This window comes from Gorilla gorilla, chromosome 6, assembly GCF_029281585.2.
Source record: "Gorilla gorilla gorilla isolate KB3781 chromosome 6, NHGRI_mGorGor1-v2.1_pri, whole genome shotgun sequence".
Lineage (NCBI taxonomy): Eukaryota > Metazoa > Chordata > Mammalia > Primates > Hominidae > Gorilla > Gorilla gorilla.
Window position 1 is genome coordinate 10,191,653 of NC_073230.2, and position 20,529 is coordinate 10,212,181.

General features: G+C 47.3%; 1 protein-coding gene across 2 annotated transcripts in view; it reads right to left on the reverse strand.

Moving 5' to 3' along the window:
• Nucleotides 1-686: 686 nt before the first annotated feature.
• GNA12 (G protein subunit alpha 12) overlaps nt 687-20,529 on the reverse strand; it is a 115,737-nt gene continuing 95,894 nt past the window's right edge. For both annotated transcript variants that reach the window (XM_004045037.5, XM_019031371.4), the window contains 2 exons: nt 5,821-5,871; nt 687-4,117 (listed from right to left, as the gene is read on the reverse strand). In XM_004045037.5, coding sequence (XP_004045085.1) covers nt 3,548-4,117; nt 5,821-5,871 — 621 coding nt within the window. In that variant the 3' untranslated portion in view covers nt 687-3,547. The remainder of the gene's footprint in view (nt 4,118-5,820; nt 5,872-20,529) is intronic.

Sequence of the window (20,529 nt, forward strand, 5' to 3'; positions counted from 1 at the left end):
TGGGATTATAGGTGTGAGCCACACCTGTATTATTTACAATGGTTCTCCTACATGCCAGGCTTTGTTTGGTATGTGGAAATAAAAACTGTGATGAATAAATAATAAACCACCTTCAAATAAAATTACGATTAGAGCTGGGTGTGGTGGCTCATGCCTGTAATCCCAGCACTGTGGGAGGCCGAGGTGGGCAGATCACGAGGTCAGGAGATAGAGACCACCCTGGCCAACATGGTGAAACCCTGTCTCTACTAAAAATACACAAAATTAGCTGGGTGTGGTGGCGGGCGCCTGTAGACCCAGCTACTCGAGAGGCTGAGGCTGAAGAATCGCTTGAACCCAGGAGGTGGAGGGAGACTCCGTCTCAAAAAAAAAAAAAAAAAAAAAAATTTAGGATTAGAGTGATCTGCTGTGAATCCTGGGGAGTGAAAAATCAGTTTAGTGTTGGTTTTGAATACTGGCAATATTTTATATTAAGCAAAGAAAGACTAAATTTATTTTAATAAACATTCAGAGGCTGAGGGTGGCCGAATTTTCAAGCCAGACCCTCCCAATGTTAATACACTGTGCAAAGCTTACGCCATAAACAACTGACCTGGACCACTACCATTCCAATGGGAGCCTCTACCTTACAATACCAGGTTAGATGTCTGTGCCCAGAACCCCCAAGTTAGTTACAACTAATAATCTTCTTTCAAGAGTTTTTTTTTTTTTTCAATCTTGGAGTTAATAATCTGACTTATTTTTCTTTTATCAAAGAAGTAGGAAAATTACAATAAGAATTCTAGAGATCTCTATAAATTACAGACCTATGACTCAAAATCCTTGAAACAATTTCTCTACAAACAGAAGAGTTAAAAATAGATTACAGTAAAAACCCTATATGCATTCTTATGTGTAAAGAGTATAGCTATGAGGAACATATCTTATTTTGAGGAACTTTATTGTTACATTTTTGCAATAATTGAGGCACAACTACCTCCTGCTTTTCCAACATCTTAATAAAAAAGACAATAAGGATTAACAGTGAAATTAAAATTAAAAAATACAAAAGCCTAAGGTTCTGGAGACAAAACTGACTAGAGACTATGTGTAGCAAAGTTGTGAACGACAGTTTAGCCTTGCAGAGTTTCCTTCTTCTCCAATTACAATGTGTTACAGAATTTGGAAGGGGGTGTCTTTAAAAACGTTCTAATTCACCCCGGTCATGAGGAGGAGGAGGAAGTCCAGCTCAGCAAGGCCAAGTGCCTCGGCCAGGGCGGTGGGGTCAGCGCTGAGCGGGTCAAGAGCCCGCGCCGGGGGCCATCCCACTGCGCTTTCTATCGAGTTAAACGGACCCCACAACATCTCCTTCCTCTCATGCTTCTGGTTTGAAAGTGACGAGTAAATATGTCAGACTGTTTAAAGGAAAACAAGCACTCATTGACAAGGCTGGACTACTCAGGAAGGTGTTTCAAACAACACCCCTGCTACGCCAATCACAGCGCTGCTGTCGCCAACAGCGCCACGAAGAGGTTCTCCCTGTTGGTGGAGGACCCGCTTGCACTTGCTCTGGGCTCTGGATTCTAACACACACAGGAGAGACAGCGAAAGCCGACCCAGGAGGCAAACAAAGCTCACCACGCTCTGGACCGGGCTGCGCGTCACTGTTGCAGACCGCAAATGTGACCTGAGACCATCCCGAGGGCCCCACCAAGAGTTCTCTTTCTCCTTTAAAACGTGGTCATTGGCACTCATCTCCGGTCACATCCGTGAGGTCTGTGAAGAGCCACAGAAGCAGTACAAAAACAGCGACTTCTTTATCCGGCCAAAAAAGGAGCCACAAGCCCAGCCAACACTGACGCACAGCCTCGAGCACTGCAAGAGAGAGTTCCATGCTGCCTCCTGATGAGAACGCTGTGCTAACAGGGTGACCCAGAGGCAGGTTTCCCCTCCCTCTTCTGCTTCTGCATCTGCCCCAAGGGCTTGTGTTTATCGGGTTTGCAGAAAACAAGCCAAAGGTGAGCTGCAGAGGGGCTCGGGGTCAGGGGCAGCACAGCCTCGGGACGAGGGCCCTGGGATGTGTGACTGAGCCACAGCAACATTCGGGTGCCAATTAAGAGGATGCTTTTCATTTTCTTGTAAATGCTAGGACACATCCCCAAACACACTAGGCAGGATTTCTCAGTAGAGTGATACACAGAGGGGACCAGCTTGGAATGCAATGCATTTTAAACACAGTGAAAGCCACCTGGCAGGTAGCTGGACAAGTGAGCTGGGCCCAGGACTGGCCAGCTCGTATCAACATTCACAGGCTTCCGCGGGCTCCCCCAGGACAGCGGCATCGGAGAGTGTTTACTCTTCTGCAAGCACAGTCATAGAAGCGAGGGGCCTCGATGAGAATCAGACTTAGGGAGAGTGGCGAACAGGCACGGCTGTCCAAAGGCACTGGTGGAGCGGCAGTTTGGAGAAACTCAAGATTCCTCCAGCGTCTGTGGGCTTCCCGAAAGGTCAGCTGTTAGCTCGCCAAGCAGCTGGGGCATTAACAAAAGCTCTGCTAGTGGCCTTGCCAGCTTTCTGAAGCCCCAGAAGAGGAATGTTTCTGAAAGAAGGAAACGCTATGTGCTGCCAACTGTGTGTGAGCAGATGACTTGCAGGAAGATGGAAGAGCCATCTGCAAGGGGACCTGGTTTCTGTGTCTTTGCCGTTGGGTTGGGCAGTGGGTGGCTAAGGGGAGAAGAGCACCACTGTGTGTGCACGTACGGAGCGGCAGTCACCGTGGGCATCCTGTCTCACTCCGCGTTGTGCTGCTGGGCATTGGGCAGGGTGGGAAGGGCTGAGCCTGCTGTAGGGGCGTAAGGTGAATCCACACCTGCAGAGCTCCGCAGCCCGTCCTCAGAGCTGGGAAGGGATCCTAGGCACGGCTCCTGAGCTTCATCTGAGAGGCTTGGACTAGGGGCTCTTAGGAAATCGGCACAGGAGTTTGAAAAGGCAACGTGCTCCCTTTGGGAGGTGGTCTTCAGACACTGCGGCTGGGGCTGCAGGGCCGGGCTCAGGCACTCTGAGTTTAGCAGCATCGGCGTGCACTGGGTCTCTACAAGCTACCGTTAGGCAAAGCTTTCAGGTTAGTCTGTCTCAGGGAAGACTTGCGAGTTAGAAAAGCCGTCTGCAAGGCCAGCTGGTTTTTGTGTTTCTGCCATTAAAGACAGAGCGTGTGTGTACACAGACACATACACACACAGAGTCCTCAATTAAATTGCGTCAGAAAAAGAGGAACGTTTCTGTAAAAGCAAAGCAAGCTGTGTGATTAGGTGTTCCGTATTCACAACATCATCACTCGGATTTTCAGTAGTTTCACTCGCCCCCAGGATTCAGTAGCTAACATGACAGTTTCCATGTCCTTTTGCCTAGAGCTCGCTGGCTGGCTGGTCTGACGGCATTCCTGAGCCAGGTATTCCAGGGCATGGATCCGAGAAACCCACTCAAGGACCACACAGACAACACACACCCAAGAGTCTGACCCACAGCCGTGGAGGCTGCTCAACGACGACAAACCCCGGGGCTTCCTCGCTCACTGCAGCATGATGTCCTTCAGGTTCTCCTGCAGGATGGTGTCTTTCACAGCATGGAACACGAAGCGGACGTTCTCGGTGTCGATGGCGGTGGTGAAGTGGTGGAAGAGTGGCTTGCTGCGGTTCCGTCTCTTCCTGTCGAAGCACTGGACCAGGTAGCGCTGGACGTCCTCCAGCCTGTGCGGGTCGCCCCTGAAGTCCGGGAAGTGCTTCTTGATGCTCACGGTCTTCACCTTCTCCACCAGGAGGTCCATCTTGTTGAGGAAGAGAATGATGGAGACGTTGAAGAAGAGCTTGTTGTTGACGATGGTCTCGAAGATGTTCATGGACTCCACCAGCCGGTTGGTGCGCCTGTCCTCCATGAGGACCTGGTCGTACTCGCTGGAGGAGACCATGAACAGGATGGACGTGATCCCGTCGAAGCACTGGAACCACTTCTGGCGCTGGGACCGCTGGCCGCCCACATCCACCATCTTAAAGGGGATCTTCTTAATAACGAAGTCATGCTCCACAATTCCCTTGGTGGCTTTCCTAGCCAGCAGGATATCTTGCTTACTAGGAAAGTAATTCTGTAAAATACAGGATGAGGCAGAAATTTAGGGGGAGGAAGAAAGAACACAGAAAATAGAAACAAAAAGATGGCAAAAAGAAGGAAAGAGACTGACTTTTGCAACAGGTTGAACCAGAAACCAAAAGCAAATTTCATTTATAAAATTATCAACTGGCCGTGAAACAGAAAGAATCAAATACTTCATTTCAAAACGAACGGAGGCTCACCAGTCTGAGGACGAATGCTCAGAACATTCGTGGGGAGGCCCAGCGCAAAACCACATCCATTTTCTTCTCCAGAGGAAATTTACCATCTTTTTTGTTTCCATACCAGAGATACCTTTTTATTTTTCTAACTCCTAAAGCTTACAGCTTCCAAAACCTTACTGTGAATTAATTTAGGTTTTGTAATGTGATGTAAATTCAATCTGCAATACATTTAATGTTATTCTTAGAAAATTCTTTAAGTCTTTAGCAACACACAGACAACCATACTCTTCACTCACTTTGACTTTGCACTATTAATAATCCTCCAGGCCAGGCATGGTGGCTCACACCTATAATCCCGGTGCTTTGGGAAGTGGGAGGAATACCTTGAGCCCAGAAGTTCAAGAACAGCCTGGGCAACATAGTAAAACCCCATATTTACAAGAAGTAAAAACATTAGCTGGGCGTGGTGCCGCATGCTATAGTCCCAGCTACTTGGGAGGCCAAGACAGGAGGATCACTTGAAACCAGGAGTTTGAGGCTACAATGAGTTACGATCGTGCCACTGTACTCCAGCCCGGGTGACAGAGTGAGACCCTGTCTCAAAAACTGAAAAACAAAACAAAACAAAAAACCAACAAAACACCTCCCGTGATGAGTGCACACACCACTCAGGCAGCTTCTCGCCAAAACACCAAACACGGACACGACCACGCCTCCATCTAGAGGCCTGACTACCACCCACAGGGTGTGCAGGGGACAGAGAAACACCTTCAGTAACACTGCAGGGGTGGAAGAGCAAAGTCCACACGGTAAGAAACCCTACAGGACAAATAATCCAGTTACTCCAATAAGCAAGTTGAAAGAAAAAAAGGAGAGACATACAGATTAACACTTAAGTGATCCTGACCAATGGCAATGCACGACCTTATTAGGTTGTTGATTCAAACTCTGCTAAAACAAAGCAAAATCAACAGGAAAACATTAATGAGACAACAGGGAAAATCTCTAAACTGACTAGGTTGACATTACGGAATTACTGCCAATTTTTCAGGAGCCATACGGTATTGCGGTTGTCATTTTTCGTCTTGTCTTTTTGAGGTACACTCTAAAATATTCTCTGCATTTGCTCCCAGAGGCCGGGGGAGGGCTGCTGAAATAAGACTGGTGATCAGTGATAACTGCCATGCCTGGGGTTTCATTAGACTATTTGTTTTTGAGTATGTTTGAATTTTCCATGAGATAAAGTTAAAGGAAGTCCTCCTTTCACTCATGAACTCCTCTGTCTGTCTCCTTTACGGTGATCTGGGCAAAGGCAGTTTCCTCCCCTCCCCACTGAGATGGAGCCCAGATCCAAGTGAGAGCGTGCCATTACAGTGCTATTCGTGGTAATGTGACAGTACAAGCTCGGCCTGTCAGTCCAGCCAAAGTCCTCACAACGTGGACTGCTTTGGTCTCTGGACACATGTTTTCTAACCCTGGAGCCCAGCTTCTTCGGGCGGGCGTGCTTACTCACCAGTTGGCCGATCCGGTCCAAGTTGTCCAGGAAGTACTTCACTGATTCCCCCTGTCAGGAAGGAAGAATATTCACAGCTCAGTCTGGATTGAGGAATCCTCATGTGGCAAATACAAGAACTGAACAGGGTAAGAGCAGTGGCATTTCGCCTCCATGTGAATGGGAAAGCAAAGGAAAAAGGCAGAGAGTGTCCGTGTGTTTTCTAAAATAAAAAAACTACCATTAAAGAAAATGTTTAATGCAGGTTCTTTAGCTCCAACCCCAAGGTTCAAATTCTGGCTGTTTTTCAATTTTCCCTGCTGAGTTTTGGTGTGTGGTGGGATGCAGGCCCCTCTGATGGGGGACTCTCTTTCCAGACATGAAGGCTGGCCCACTCCTGGCCATGCGGCCAGCAAAGGACAGGCTAGAATAGGATTTTAGATTTCGGCTCCTGGCTACAGTCTTGCTTCTGTCGAAGACGGCCTAAGGGACCCAAGACATTGTCCTTAAAGACAGAAGATCCTGACGAAAAGGAGCATCTGGCAAAACATCTTCCAGTTTCTAGAAAGAGTCCATTACTCCTTCCCACATTTTTATGACCTGATTTATAGTAGCAAACACAGGGGAATCTTCCATTTGGATTGTTGTGGTGGAATGATGGCCAGTCTTCTCCTGCCTGGACCAATCATCGATACAATCTGAGACGTGTTCCACAGTGGGAAGGGCCCTGAGGAATCACCCAGGACCCCGTTTCAGGAAGCGCTGAGCCACCAAATGCGAGGCACACACGGGGCACGGGAGGAGCCGGGAGAGCGCAACCACCGACCACAGAGCAGCCCGCATATGAACAGGCACGCACTGAGTCCCTTCAAAGGTAGCGTGTTAAAAACCAATTATACCACTTTCTATACGATTCCACTTTGAACCGTGCTCTAAAGACAGACACCAGCAGGCGGGGTCAAGGCTTCCAGGCTGCCCTGACATCAGGGCTTGTGGGAAGAGCAGTCACTTTCTGCGTTCTCATAGAAGTGTACAGGGGCAAGGTCATACACATGTGGCGAGCTGACGCAGGAGAATTTTAAGGAGAGAAGGCCATCAGAATGGACTACGTGATGGCGCCGAAGCTCGTGACGTTGTAAGGGATGGAGAAAGGCGGCCAGCACCTGCTCCGTCTATCTCTTCCTCCTCTGTCCCAGACAGACTGAGGGGAGAAAGCAGAGAGGAAGCTCCTTCAGCGGGGAGCCCACCTTCCTACTTTAGAACGAAGGTCTCTGGATGTTTTCAAAGTGAGTGTTTTGTTTGAGGGGACAGAAACACACGTCTCCCCATCCCAGCACTGCCTGTGTTGAGCGAGCACACATCCTCCTCCTCTGTGGCAGGACGGGGCGAGCACGTGCACCTCGTGACCACTGGCTCTCCAGAGCCCCAGGCAGAGGCCCAGCTCTGCAATAGGGAAGGCATCGGGAGTGCCAGGGTGAAGGTACCCCAAGGGCCCGGCATGACTGACCTCTCGTGCCTGCTCTCTCCCTTCCTCGCCAAGCCCCCATGATGTGGGAAGCCAGCATGAGGCCGGTGGGGCAGCCGCCTTCCCGGGGCTGTGCCAAGTCCCCCTGATCCTCTGCACATCATGCCTCCTTCCACACCCTGACAGGAAGCAGCTGGGAGAAGCTGCTGGGTGCACTCACTCCCCCGATTTACGACAAGTTCCTTCCTCAGCGCCTTTCTCTCCTGCTTCCTCCTGCTCTCACCTGGGCCTTGGGAGGTGCCACGCAAGCCCAAGAAGCATCAGGATACTGTCCCTCCCTCTCCTGTGGCCGCGGGCTCCCCCAGGGAGCTAGGAGTGGCAGCAGCTCACAGCCCGAGCCACCCTTGCCCGTTTCTAGGCAGGTGGTGGCACCAGGCACGAAGGAAGCAGAGGCAGTTCTCCTGCAGGGTTCTAGCTGGGTCAGGCATGGAGAGTCACAGTGGCATAGATGCCCCAGCCAGTGCTCTTATCACCACAGGACACAAAGCCCTGGACGCATGTGCTCCACCCAGATAGTACGGACGCAAGGGGAAAAGCACCACAGAGGACACAATCAGGACAAGCCGGACGGGAAGCAGGAAACAGGAGGGATGTTTCCCTCGGTGTGAATCTAAACACCCCTCGAGTCTGAAATCAGTCCCCCAACTGCACTTTACAACACAGCAAACACTTATGTGAAAACATCTTCACTGCTGCTTTCTCCACGATGACTGAATGAGGATGGCTCATTTAACTCATCACAGCATTTGTATCACTACTTGGAATGCAGGAAAACTTATCTGTGACTCTCGGTCATCTTGCATGATTGGCGGAGGAGAGGAGTCAAATCTAGTTTCATGTCAGGGCGGCCTCATCTCGAGAAACAGCCCAGGGGGTCCGTGGGAAAGCTGCCACTGAACTGTAAGGTGCCAGGGCCTGTGCCACAAGCTCTCTAATGGGGGCTGGAGGGGAGGGAAGGGGACACAGAGCAACCCTGTGCGATCCAGAACGCTGTCACTCACATCCGCACTCTTGCTGTCCCTGAGGTTTGGTGCACTGCGGTTCACCACCAGAGACTGGACAATGCACCTGCTGATCGGCACGCAGCCTGCGGGACGATCGTTTGCGACGGACTCCTCAAGTCTCACAGCAGCAGCTCATTAAAAGGGCCAGGTTTACAATCCCATGCGTTTTCAACACTAGGAGAATTCAGTCATTTCTTCAGAGAAAGCGCATATGGCGGAAACTGAGATGTCCACATGAAATTAACCGCTTGGTGGGTTTATAAAGAGGCACTGTGCCTGCCAAGACGAGCCCAGAGCCCTCTCAACGGCTGCTGCGGTCACGCGATCTAGAAGCACGAGTGGATCCAAAGTGGGCTCTCGGGACTGTCCTTGGTGTGAAAAACCTACACCGCTCAAGATTAACACAAGCTTGGACTTGCGGATTAAACGAAATGAATTTCATTAGGCTGGGGCCAGCGGCCACTGAGCACACACCTGACAGGGGCCTGTCCCCTGCCTCAACTGTCCCACGAATGTGTCTGTCCTCTCACGAGCAGCAGAAGGGATGAACCTGAGCAGGGGCTGGTGGCAGTGAAAGAGGGGTTGTCTGTTTCAAGCAGCAGCAGCAGGTTGATTTGAGGCCTGTGCACCTGTGCTGGGCACAGCCAGGCAGATGTGACGTCGTGACACTGGGCAGAACCTAGGCCGACACACGCCCGTGAGGAGACCACCTTTCTGCAGAGGCCTGCAGCCTTCAGCAGTTTCTGGAAGCACCTGCCACCCACACCTCCGGTGGGAGAAAGACACACGCTCGGTTCGCTGCCGCTCAGAGCTCCATCAGCGCCGTCAGCCAGGCCCTGCAGCAGCCTCGCCCGTCACCTCTGTCTCTGCACACAGCAAGCTGCCCCTTCACAGACCCCTGCTGGCCTCACGCACTTCCTTCAGCTAATTTAGGACCACGAGAAAAGAGCCTCAAATCTTTCAACCCTGTACAGGACCAGACCCTCGAGATCAGTACATGAGGGGCTGACTCTGGTTCCCTCTTGTCCTCTGCTCCTAATTGGAGCCTTTCTGCCCACACGCTTGGTTCAGTTCCTGCCTGTCAATGTCACAGACTGACAGCGTGTGCATGAAAGACAGCCCATGTGTGGGTCCCACTGGGGAGTGAGAGGAAAAGGTAACCGTGGACTGGTCTAAGATGTAAGGGTCGAAGTAGGGAGAGATCAAGGACCAGAGAGTGGTTACAAAGAAAACAAACACCAACTTCCAGCTCCTGGCCAGAGGGCCTTTTAGTTTTAAACCCTATCTGCCCATTCAGGAGCTATCTCACAGTATTTTTTTTTTTTTTTTTTTTGAGATGGGAGTCTCACCCTGTCGCCCCGGCTGGAGTGCAGTGGTGTCATCTTGGCTCAATGCAACCTCTGCCTCCTGGGTTCAAGCAATTCTCCTGCCTTAGCCTACCCAGTAGTTGGAACTACAGGCGTGCACTACCACACCCGGCTAACTTTTGTATTTTTAGTAGAGACGGGGTTTCACCAGGTTGACCAGGCTGGTCTTGAACTCCTGACCTCAGGTAATCCACCCACCTCAGCCTCCCAGAGTGCTGGGATTACAGGCGTGAGCCACCGCGCCCGGCCCTGTCTTACAGTTTCTGCACTTAGTGAGGTTAACTCTAAAATCCTAAAACGGGGTCATTCACACTGTGACCGAAAACAGGGCTTGTCAATGGTGAGCTAGAGGATTCCAAAATCTAGTTCACTCACTTCAACGTAACAAATTACAAAGACAAATTTTAAAATTGCTGTATATGAAAAGTAACAGCAAACTACGCCAAAGGCCCAGGTTTTCAATTTCATTACTTAATAAATAAATATTAAAGTTAGCATTTGATTTCCACTGAATAGAGATGCTAGCCAAACAACAGAGAATCTTTCAAAATACTTTTAAAAATAGTATCTAGTTCCCCAAAAGAAATCCTCATCTTGAACTCAGGCTTTGCTCAGTGAACGCCTATGACATCTCACGGGGCTGGCGTGAGATTAAATGATATCACAGCTGTGAAAGTATTCTGGAAAAGAGATACGACACCACATTCATATACATTATAAAAATCAAGCTTTTCAAGTTTTAATTTGGGTACCTATGAATCGTTTGTTGCTAATTTATCATCCCCAAATATTAGGTAAGAGGGCCAGGCGTGGTGGCCCACAGTAACCTCAGCACATTGGGAGGCCGAGGCGAACACTTGAGGTCAGGAGTTCGAGACAAGCCTGGCCAACATGGTGAAACCCTGTCTGTACTAAAAATACAAAAACAGAGTGAGGCTCCATCTAAAAAAAAAAAAAAAAATTAGGTAACAGATTCACTGGCAGAAATACAAAGTGACGCAGGCACAAGGCTGTCACTGCAGCAAATGTCTAGTAGGAGAAGCTGCTTGAGTAAACTGTGATCTCCACGCAGTCGGGGGCTGTGCACCGGCAAAGGAGAAGAGCTCCGTGGCTGGAAGGAGGTTTCCGATACCCACGCCAAAGGAAAAGCACAAGACACGAAACAACACAGAGTATCTTCCTTTTATGTAAGAAATGGCGGGAGACTAAAACCCATATTCTGCTTGCTTATATTTGGAAAAGGAAACGTGGATACACCAGCAGCAGATAAAAATGACTTCTAGGGAGGGAGGGAATGGGGGATGGGACAGAGACAGGAGTAGCCCTCTCTGAGTATGTCTGACTTTGGAACCATGCTAACATCTTCCATAATTTAAAAAAAATTAAATAAAAAACCAACCCCTCAAAACTGAACCCAAATTAAAGCAAATGAACCCAACAGGACACCAAGGTTAGAGACGGAACCTAGAATTCTGGCCGCCTCCTGTTTTTTTTTTTTTTTTGCCAGAATGTGAAAGTACAGAGGAGCTGGCCCCTGACTCTGGCCACGCTTTGGCCCCCTTGCCCTGTGTGTGGCCTCGTGGCTGTGCCTGTGGACACCTCGTCTCCAAGCCTGGCAAACAGCCACCCCTCGGTCACAGCAGTGAGACCCCAGGAAGAGCTGCACAGGGTCCTTGGCCGTGGAGCAGCCTCTACAACTGTAAGCTCAGGCTCCGCGGGGTGTGTCCTCGGCGTGTGCAGGGGTGCCGTCACAGGGGTGCCACGCTGGGCCCCTAAAGCACCAGCCCCCTTGCCTGGGTTCTTCCTTTATGTTTTCATTAGGTAAGATCTACATAATAGAAAATTCACCATTTTGACATGAACCATTCAATGGCATTTACTACCTTCAAAATGTTGTACAGCCACCACTTCTACAGCCTATCAGCCGCCACTCCCACTGCCCTGGCCCAGACCCTGACAACACGAATCTGCTTTCTGTCTCCATGGATTTGCCTGTTCTGGATCTCGCATTGGAGCGCATTCACACAGCACGCAGCCCTTTGTGTCTGGTTCTTTTACTTGGTGCGGCATTTCCGAGGCTCGCCCATGCTGTGGCACAGGCCAGTGCGACATTCCATTTTATGGCAAATATATATATATGTATATACATGCCATTGTATGGACATGTGGCTTGTTTTTCCATTTGTCAGTTGATGAACACTTTGTTTCCAGTTTTTGGCCGTTGTGAACAGTGCTACAAACAGCTGTGTGGAAGTTTTTGCTTGAATATCTGTTTTCATTTCTTGAGTATACACCTAGGAGTGAAACTGTAGCATCCTATGGTAATTCTTTTTTTATTTTAAAATGGAGTCTCGCCCCGTTGCTCAGGCTGAGTGCAGTGGTGCGATCTTGGCTCACCGCAACCTCTGCCTCCTGGTTCAAGCAGTTCTCTTGCCTCAGCCTCCCAAGTAGCTGGATTACAGGCATGCGCCACCAAACCTGGCTAATTTTTGTACTTTTAGTAGAGACGGGGGTTTCACCATGTTGGCCAGGCTGGTCTTGAACTCCTGACCTCCAGTGATCCGCCCGCCTTGGCCTCTCAAAGTGCTGGGATTACAGGTGTGAGTCTCTGTGCCCGGCAGTCCTTTGGTAATTCTGTGCTTAATTTTCTGAAGACCTCCAAGCTGTTCTCCACAGCGGCTGCACAAGTTTACATTCCCATGGGCCATGTACAAAGTTTCCAATTTATCCACATCCTTGCCAACACTTGCTATTTTCTGATTTTTAAAAACGGTGGCCATCCTACTAGCTGTGAAATGGCACTCCGGTGTGATCTTTTCTGGGTTTTCTGGCGTTTCCTGGTGATCTTTTCTAGGTGGTTCTATTTGTATCATCATTATAGACTGTATGTTTGTATGCTCCCAGAATTCCCATGTGGAAGCCCTACCTGCAGTGTGATGGTATTTGGAGATGGGGCCTTTGGGAGGTGACTGAAGGTAGGGACCTCATGATATGATAGTGCCTTCATAAGAAGAGACCGGAGAGCTCTCCCTCTCACTCCGTCCTATGTGAGGCACCAGGACACAGTGAGAAGCTGGCCATCTGCAAGCGAGGAAGACAGCCCTCCCTCACCAGAACCTGATGGTGCTGCCACCCAGATCCTCAATTTCCAAGCTCCAGAGCTGTGAGAAAATTAATTTCTGTTGTTTAAGCCAGCCAGAGTATTTTGTTATGGCAGCGTGAGCCGATAAACATAATTATGAACTTGTGGATCTTCATCTGTCAGAGGCAAAGATGGTGAAATGTAAACAACATGTTAATACTGGGCAATGGGTTTCTGAGTATCTGTTGGGCTCATTCTTAAACAGTTTCATAAGATGTTTAATAGTTCAAATTATAGATTCAGCCCTTAAAACTACAGATTTAGGGCTCACCATGGTGACTCACGCCTGTAATCCCAGCACTTTGGGAGGCCGAGGCGGGCGGATCACGAGGTCGGGAGATCTAGACCATCCTGACTAGCATGGTGAAACCCCGCCTCTACTAAAAATACAAAAAAATTAGCCGGGCGTGGTGGCAGGTGCCTGTAGTCCCAGCTACTCAGGAAGCTAAGGCAGAAGAATGGTGTGAACACGGGAGGCAGAGCTTGCAGTGAGCTGAGATCGCGCCACTGCACTCCTGCCTGGGCGACAGAGCGAGACTCCGTCTCAAAACAAACAAACAAATAATCAAACAAAAAACCACTATAGATCTAGATTCTTCATTTGTATCACAGGGATCATCATAGAAAAATGAGCTAGAAAGAAATTTTACAGTATGTTTTAAGATATTCCCCTGCCTCTAGATAAAAAGCACCTAGGCTAGGTGTGGCGGCACGCATACCTGTGGTCTCAGCTACCTGGGAGGCTGAGGTGGGAGGATCACTTGAGCCCAGGAGGTTGAGGATGCAGCGAGCCATGATTGCGCCACCGCACTCAGGCCTGGGCAACAGAGTGAGACACTGTCTCTTAAAAAAACCCAAAAACCTAAATAACAGGGCTGGGGGTGGGGAGAGCTCACCCAGTTTCCAGAGGCTTCCACCAGAGAATCCCTAAAACCCAGCAAGTGAGACACCAGGCATGTCACAGTTGGGCTGCCTGTTAGCTTTCTACTTTTTGGGGAAATTCACAGCAGAATTCCAGCCTTTGTAGTAGCCAGAACCCAAATTCCAAGTCTCTTTGGGGCTAGGATGGAGGTATGTGTGAAAAGTCGCAAGAATAGTACAAAGAGCTCATACAGTCTTTCTCTAGATTCACCTGTTCACATCTTCTCTCAATTGCTTTATCCTTCGCTCGCTCTCTTTCAATACACAGACTTTTAAAAACCCATCATCATTTGAGAGCAAGTTGTTTACCCCTAACAACTTCAGAGGGTATGTCCTAAGAATGAGGGCACCTGCTTCTACAACCAAGGCAACTTCAGGTGCTGCTTCAGGAGAACGCCGCAAGGATAAGAGTATTCATCTAGGATGACTGTCTCATAATTACCACGTATTAGACACCGAGGTTTATATAATATATACAGATACAGCATTATAAGACCATTTTCCTCCTCCAGCACAGAATTTAGTATATTACTTACATGTAGTTATCATGCCTCTTTAGTTTCATTTAATCTGAAACACTTGAATTTTTTAATTTTTTTATTTTTTTGAGATGGAGTCTCACCCTGTTGCCCAGGCTAGAGTGCAGTGGGGCGATCTCAGCTCACCGCAGCCTCCGCCTCCCGGGTTCAAGAGATTCTCCTGCCTCAGCCACCCGAGTAGCTGGGATTACAGAGGTGCACCACCATACCCGGCTAATTTTTGTATTTTTAGTAGAGACAGGGTTTTGCCCCATTTTGGCCAGGCTGGTCTCGAACTTAAGTGATCTGCCCGCCTCAGCCTCCCAAAGTGCTGGGATTACAGGTGTGAGCCACCACGCCCAGCCTACAACGAGATTTTTGAAGAAGAGGCTCCCACGGCCCTTGGGGTTTTTGCCATGTCTCCAGTGTTTAACATGACAGTTTCGAGATGATTTTCCAGTCAGTGCCACTCCATGCGTGCCGGTCTGTGAGTGACATTCTTCTGTCAACAAGAGTCCTGCTCCTGTTTATCTCATCGCTGTCCACATGGACTCACAGATGCCGTCATTTTCCAGGGGCTGTAATTCACCTCTGTCCTCACTTACTTTGGTGCTCAAAGTGAAGAAAGCACTGAGTCTCGCCAGCCCTTTGCATTTCCATATTAGTTCTGAAGTCAGCTGTCAATGTCTACCCTCCCTGTCCCCCCAAACACCTGCAGAGTTTTGATTTTGAATGAGGCCTTTAATTCCTCTTGGTAATGCTTATAAATTTTCTGTACACAGGTGATGCACATCTTTCCTTAGATTTATTCTTAGGTATGTAATCTTTTATGGTGCTTCTTAAATGGCATCTTTAAACATTTTCCATTTTATAATCCTTTGTTGCTAGTGAATAGAAAATACAATTGATTTCTGTGTATTGGCTTGTGCCTAGTCACCCTGCTAAGCTCTGTATTCATTCTAATAATAGACCTGAAGGTTCTTCTCAATTTTCCAGGTGCACAATCACATCACCTGTGAGCCACAGGCATGGTGGTGTGTGGCAACAATAACATTCAGACAGAAAGCCTACCATCTTTTTGGCCAGGAGAACAAGAGGACAGAGCTGGGGCAACCAGGACTGCCAAGGGGTAAGGTGGGAACACTCCAAAAAGAAAAGAGTCAGTGAGGGAGACCTCAAGTTCTGTGCATAAACTTTGCCCAAGAGCCTGGATGGCCCCTGAACCATACATATGGGGGCAAACTGAAAGGGGTCTCTGCTGTGATCTAAGCAACCACCAGCACAGGCATGACCAAGTTGGCAGTTTGGGTCTCACCAAGTTAAGTGTCTGCTAAAGCAAAAATATCAACATTAGATGGATGAACAGAACAGGATTTAAGTCTTAAAATGACATCCTTAATACCCAAGATATAATTAAATTATTCAAAATATGGAAGGTATTCATCATCAGGGGCAAAAACAATCAGAAGTTATCAACTCAAATATCCCAGATACTGGGATGGCTTGACACAGACTTTAAAGCAGTTATTATAATTAGGCTCAATTAGGTTAAAAATGCTCACGTTGAATAAAGATACACAAAATCTTATCAGAGGTCAGGGAGGATCCAAGATGGCCGAATAGGAACAGTTCCGGTCTACAGCTCCCAGCGTGAGCGACGCAGAAGACGGGTGATTTCTGCATTTCCAACTGAGGTACCGGGTTCATCTCACTGGGGTGTGCCAGACAGTGGGTGCAGTGCACTGTGCGCGAGCCGAAGCAGGGCGAGGCATTGCCTCACCCGGGAAGCGCAAGGGGTCAGGGAATTCCCTCTCCTACTCAAAGAAAGGGGTGACACATGGCACCTGGAAAATTGGGTCACTCCCACCCTAACACTGCGCTTTCCCAACAGGCTTTAAAAATGGCACACCAGGAGATTATATCCCGCACCTGGCTCGGAGGGTCCTACACCCATGGAGTCTTGCTCATTGCTAGCACAGCAGTCTGAGATCAAACTGCAAGGCAGCAGCAAGGCTGGGGGAGGGGTACCCACTATTGCCCAGACTTGATTAGGTAAACAAAGCAGGCAGGAAGCTCAAACTGGGTGGAGCCCACCACAGCTCAAGGAGGCCTGCCTGCCTCTGTAGGTTCCACCTCTGGGGGCAGGGCACAGACAAACAAAAAGACAGCAGTAACCTCTGCAGACTTAAATGTCCCTGTCTGACAGCTTTGAAGAGAGTAGTGGTTCTCGCAGCATGCAGCTGGAGATCTGAGAACAGGCAGACTGCCTCCTCAAGTGGGTCCCTGACCCTGAGTAGCCTAACTGGGAGGCACCCCCCAGTAGGGGTGGACTGAAACCTCACACAGCCGGGTACTCCTCTGAGACAAAACTTCCAGAGGAACGATCAGGCAGCAGCATTTGTGGGTCACCAATATCCGCTGTTCTGCAGCCACTGCTGCTGATACCAAAGCAAACAGGGTCTGGAGTGGACCTCTAGCAAACTCCAACAGACCTGCAGCTGAGGGTCCTGTCTGTTAGAAGGAAAACTAACAAACAGGAAGGACATTCACACCAAAAACCCATTTGTACGTCACCATCATCAAAGACCAAAGGTAGATAAGACCACAAAGATGGGGAAAAAACAGAGCAGAAAAACTGGAAACTCAGAGCACCTCTCCTCCTCCAAAGGAACGCAGCTCCTCAACAGCAACGGAACAAAGCTGGATGGACAATGACTTTGACGAGTTGAGAGAAGAAGGCTTCAGACGATCAAACTACTCTGAGCTAAAGGAGGAAGGTCAAACCAATGGCAAAGAAGTTAAAAACTTTGAAAAAAAATTAGATAAATGGATAACTAGAATAAACAATGCAGAGAAGTCCTTAAAGGACCTGATGGAGCTGAAAACCAAGGCATGAGAACTATGTGACGAATGCAGAAGCCTCAGGAGCCGATGCGATCAACTGGAAGAAAGGGTATAAGTGATGGAAGACAAAATGAATGAAATGAAGTGAGAAGAGAAGTTTAGAGAAAAAAGAATAAAAAGAAACGAACAAGGCCTCCAAGAAATGTGGGACTATGTGAAAAGACCAAATCTACATCTGATTGGTGTACCTGAAAGTGACAGGGAGAATGGAACCAAGTTGGAAAACACTCTGCAGGATATTATCCAGGAAAACTTCCCCAATCTAGCAAGGCAGGCCAACATTCAAATTCAGGAAATACAGAGAATGGCACAAAGATACTCCTCGAGAAAGACAACTCCAAGACACATAATTGTCAGATTCACCAAAGATGAAATGAAGGAAAAAATGTTAAGGGCAGCCAGAGAGAAAGGTCAGGTTACCCACAAAGGGAAGCCCATCAGACTAACAGCTGATCTCTTGGCAGAAACTCTGCAAGCCAAAAGAGAGTGGGGGCCAATATTCAACATTCTTAAAGAAAAGAATTTTCAACCCAGAATTTCATATCCAGCCAAACTAAGCTTCGTAAGTGAAGGAGAAATAAAATACTTTACAGACAAGCAAATGCTGAGAGATTTTGTCACCACCAGGCCTGCCCTAAAAGAACTCCTGAAGGAAGTGCTAAACATGGAAAGGAACAACTGGTACCAGCCACTGCAAAAACATACCAAATTGTAAAGACCATCAAGGCTAGGAAAAAACTGCATCAACTAATGAGGAAAATAGCCAGCTGACATCATAATGACAGGATCAAATTCACACATAACAATATTAACTTTGAATGTGAATGGGCTAAATGCTCCAATTAAAAGACACAGACTGGCAAATTGGATAAATAGTCAAGACCCATCAGTGTGCTGTATTCAGGAAACCCATTTCACATGCAGAGACACACATAGGCTCAAAATAAAGGGATGCAGGAAGATCTACCAAGCAAATGGAAAACAGAAAAAGGCAGGGGTTGCAATCCCAGCCTCTGATAAAACAGACTTTAAACCAACAAAGATCAAAAGAGACAAAGAAGGCCATTACATAATGGTAAAGGGATCAATTCAACAAGAAGAGCTAACTATCCTAAATATATATGCAAACAATACAGGAGCACCCAGATTCATAAAGCAAGTCCTTAGTGACCTACAAAGAGACTTAGACTCCCACACAATAATAATGGGAGACTTTAACACCCCACTGTCAACATTAGACAGATCAATGAGACAGAAAGTTAACAAGGATACCCAGGAATTGAACTCAGCTCTGCACCAAGCAGACCTAATAGACATCTACAGAACTCTCCACCCCAAATCAACAGAATATACATTCTTTTCAGCACCATACCACACCTATTCCAAAATTGACCACTTGATAGTTAGAAGTAAAGCACTCCTCAGCAAATGTAAAAGAACAGAAATTATAACAAACTGTCTCTCAGACCACAGTGCAATCAAACTAGAACTCAGGATTACGAAATCAAAACCGCTCAACTACATGGAAACTGAACAACCTGCTCCTGAATGACTACTGGGTACATAATGAAATGAAGGCAGAAATAAAGATGTTCTTTGAAACCAACGAGAACAAAGACACAACATACCAGAATCTCTGGGACACATTCAAAGCAGTGTGTAGAGGGAAATTTATAGCACTCAATGCCCACAAGAGAAAGCAGGAAAGATCTAAAATTGACACCCTAACATCACAATGAAAATAACTAGAAAAGCAAGAACAAACACATTCAAAAGCTAACAGAAGGAAGAAATAACTAAGATCAGAGCAGAACTGAAGGAAATAGAGACACAAAAAACCCTTCAAAAAATTAATGAATCCAGGAGCTGGTTTTTTGAAAAGATCAACAAAATTGATAGACCACTAGCAAGACTAATAAAGAAGAAAAGAAAGAAGAATCAAATAGACGCAATAAAAAATGATAAAGGGGATATCATCACCAATCCCACAGAAATACAAACTACCATCAGAGAATACTATAAACACCTCTACGCAAATAAACTTGAAAATCTAGAAGAAATGGATAAATTCCTCGACACATACATCCTCCCAAGACTAAACCAGGAAGAAGTTGAATCTCTGAATAGACCAATAACAGGCTCTGAAATTGAGGCAATAATCAATAGCTTACCAACCAAAAAAAGTCCAGGAGCAGATGGATTCAACAGCCGAATTCTACCAGAGGTACAAGGAGGAGCTGGCACCATTCCTTCTGAAACTATTCCAATCAATAGAAAAAGAGGGAATCCTCCCTAACTCATTTTATGAGGCCAGCATCATCCTGATACCAAAGCCTGGCAGAGACACAACCAAAAAAGAGAATTTTAGACCAATATCCTTGATGAACATTGATGCAAAAATCCTCAATAAAATACTGGAAAACCGAATCCAGCAGCACATCAAAAAGCTTATCCACCATGATCAAGTTGGGCTTCATCCCTGGGATGCAAGGCTGGTTCAACATATGCAAATCAATAAATGTAATCCAGCATATAAACAGAACCAAAGACAAAAACCACATGATTATCTCAATAGATGCAGAAAAGGCCTTTGACAAAATTCAACAACTCTTCATGCTAAAAACTCTCAACAAATTAGGTATTGATGGGACGTATCTCACAATAATAAGAGCTATCTATGACAAACCCACAGCCAATAACATACTGAATGGGCAAAAACTGGAAGCATTCCCTTTGAAAACTGGCACAAGACAGGGATGCCCTCTCTCACCACTCCTATTCAACGTAGTGTTGGAAGTTCTGGCCAGGGCAATCAGGCAGGAGAAGGAAATAAAGGGTATTCAATTAGGAAAAGAGCAAGTCAAATTGTCCCTGTTTGCAGATGACATGATTATATATCTAGAAAACCCCATCATCTCAGCCCAAAATCTCCTTAGGCTGATAAGCAACTTCAGGATATAAAATCAACATACAAAAATCACAAGCATTCTTATACACCAATAACAGACAAACAGCCAAATCATGAGTGAACTCCCATTCACAATTGCTTCAAAGAGAATAAAATACCTAGGAATCCAACTTACAAGGGATGTGAAGGACCTCTTCAAGGAGAACTACAAACCACTGCTCAAAGAAATAAAAGAGGATACAAACAAATGGAAGAACATTCCATGCTCATGGGTAGGAAGAATCAGTATCGTGAAAATGGCCATACTGCCCAAGGTAATTTATAGATTCAATGCCATCCCCATCAAGCTACCAATGACTTTCTTCACAGAATTGGAAAAAACTGCTTTAAAGTTCATATGGAACCGAAAAAGAGCCTGCATCGCCAAGTCAATCCTAAGCC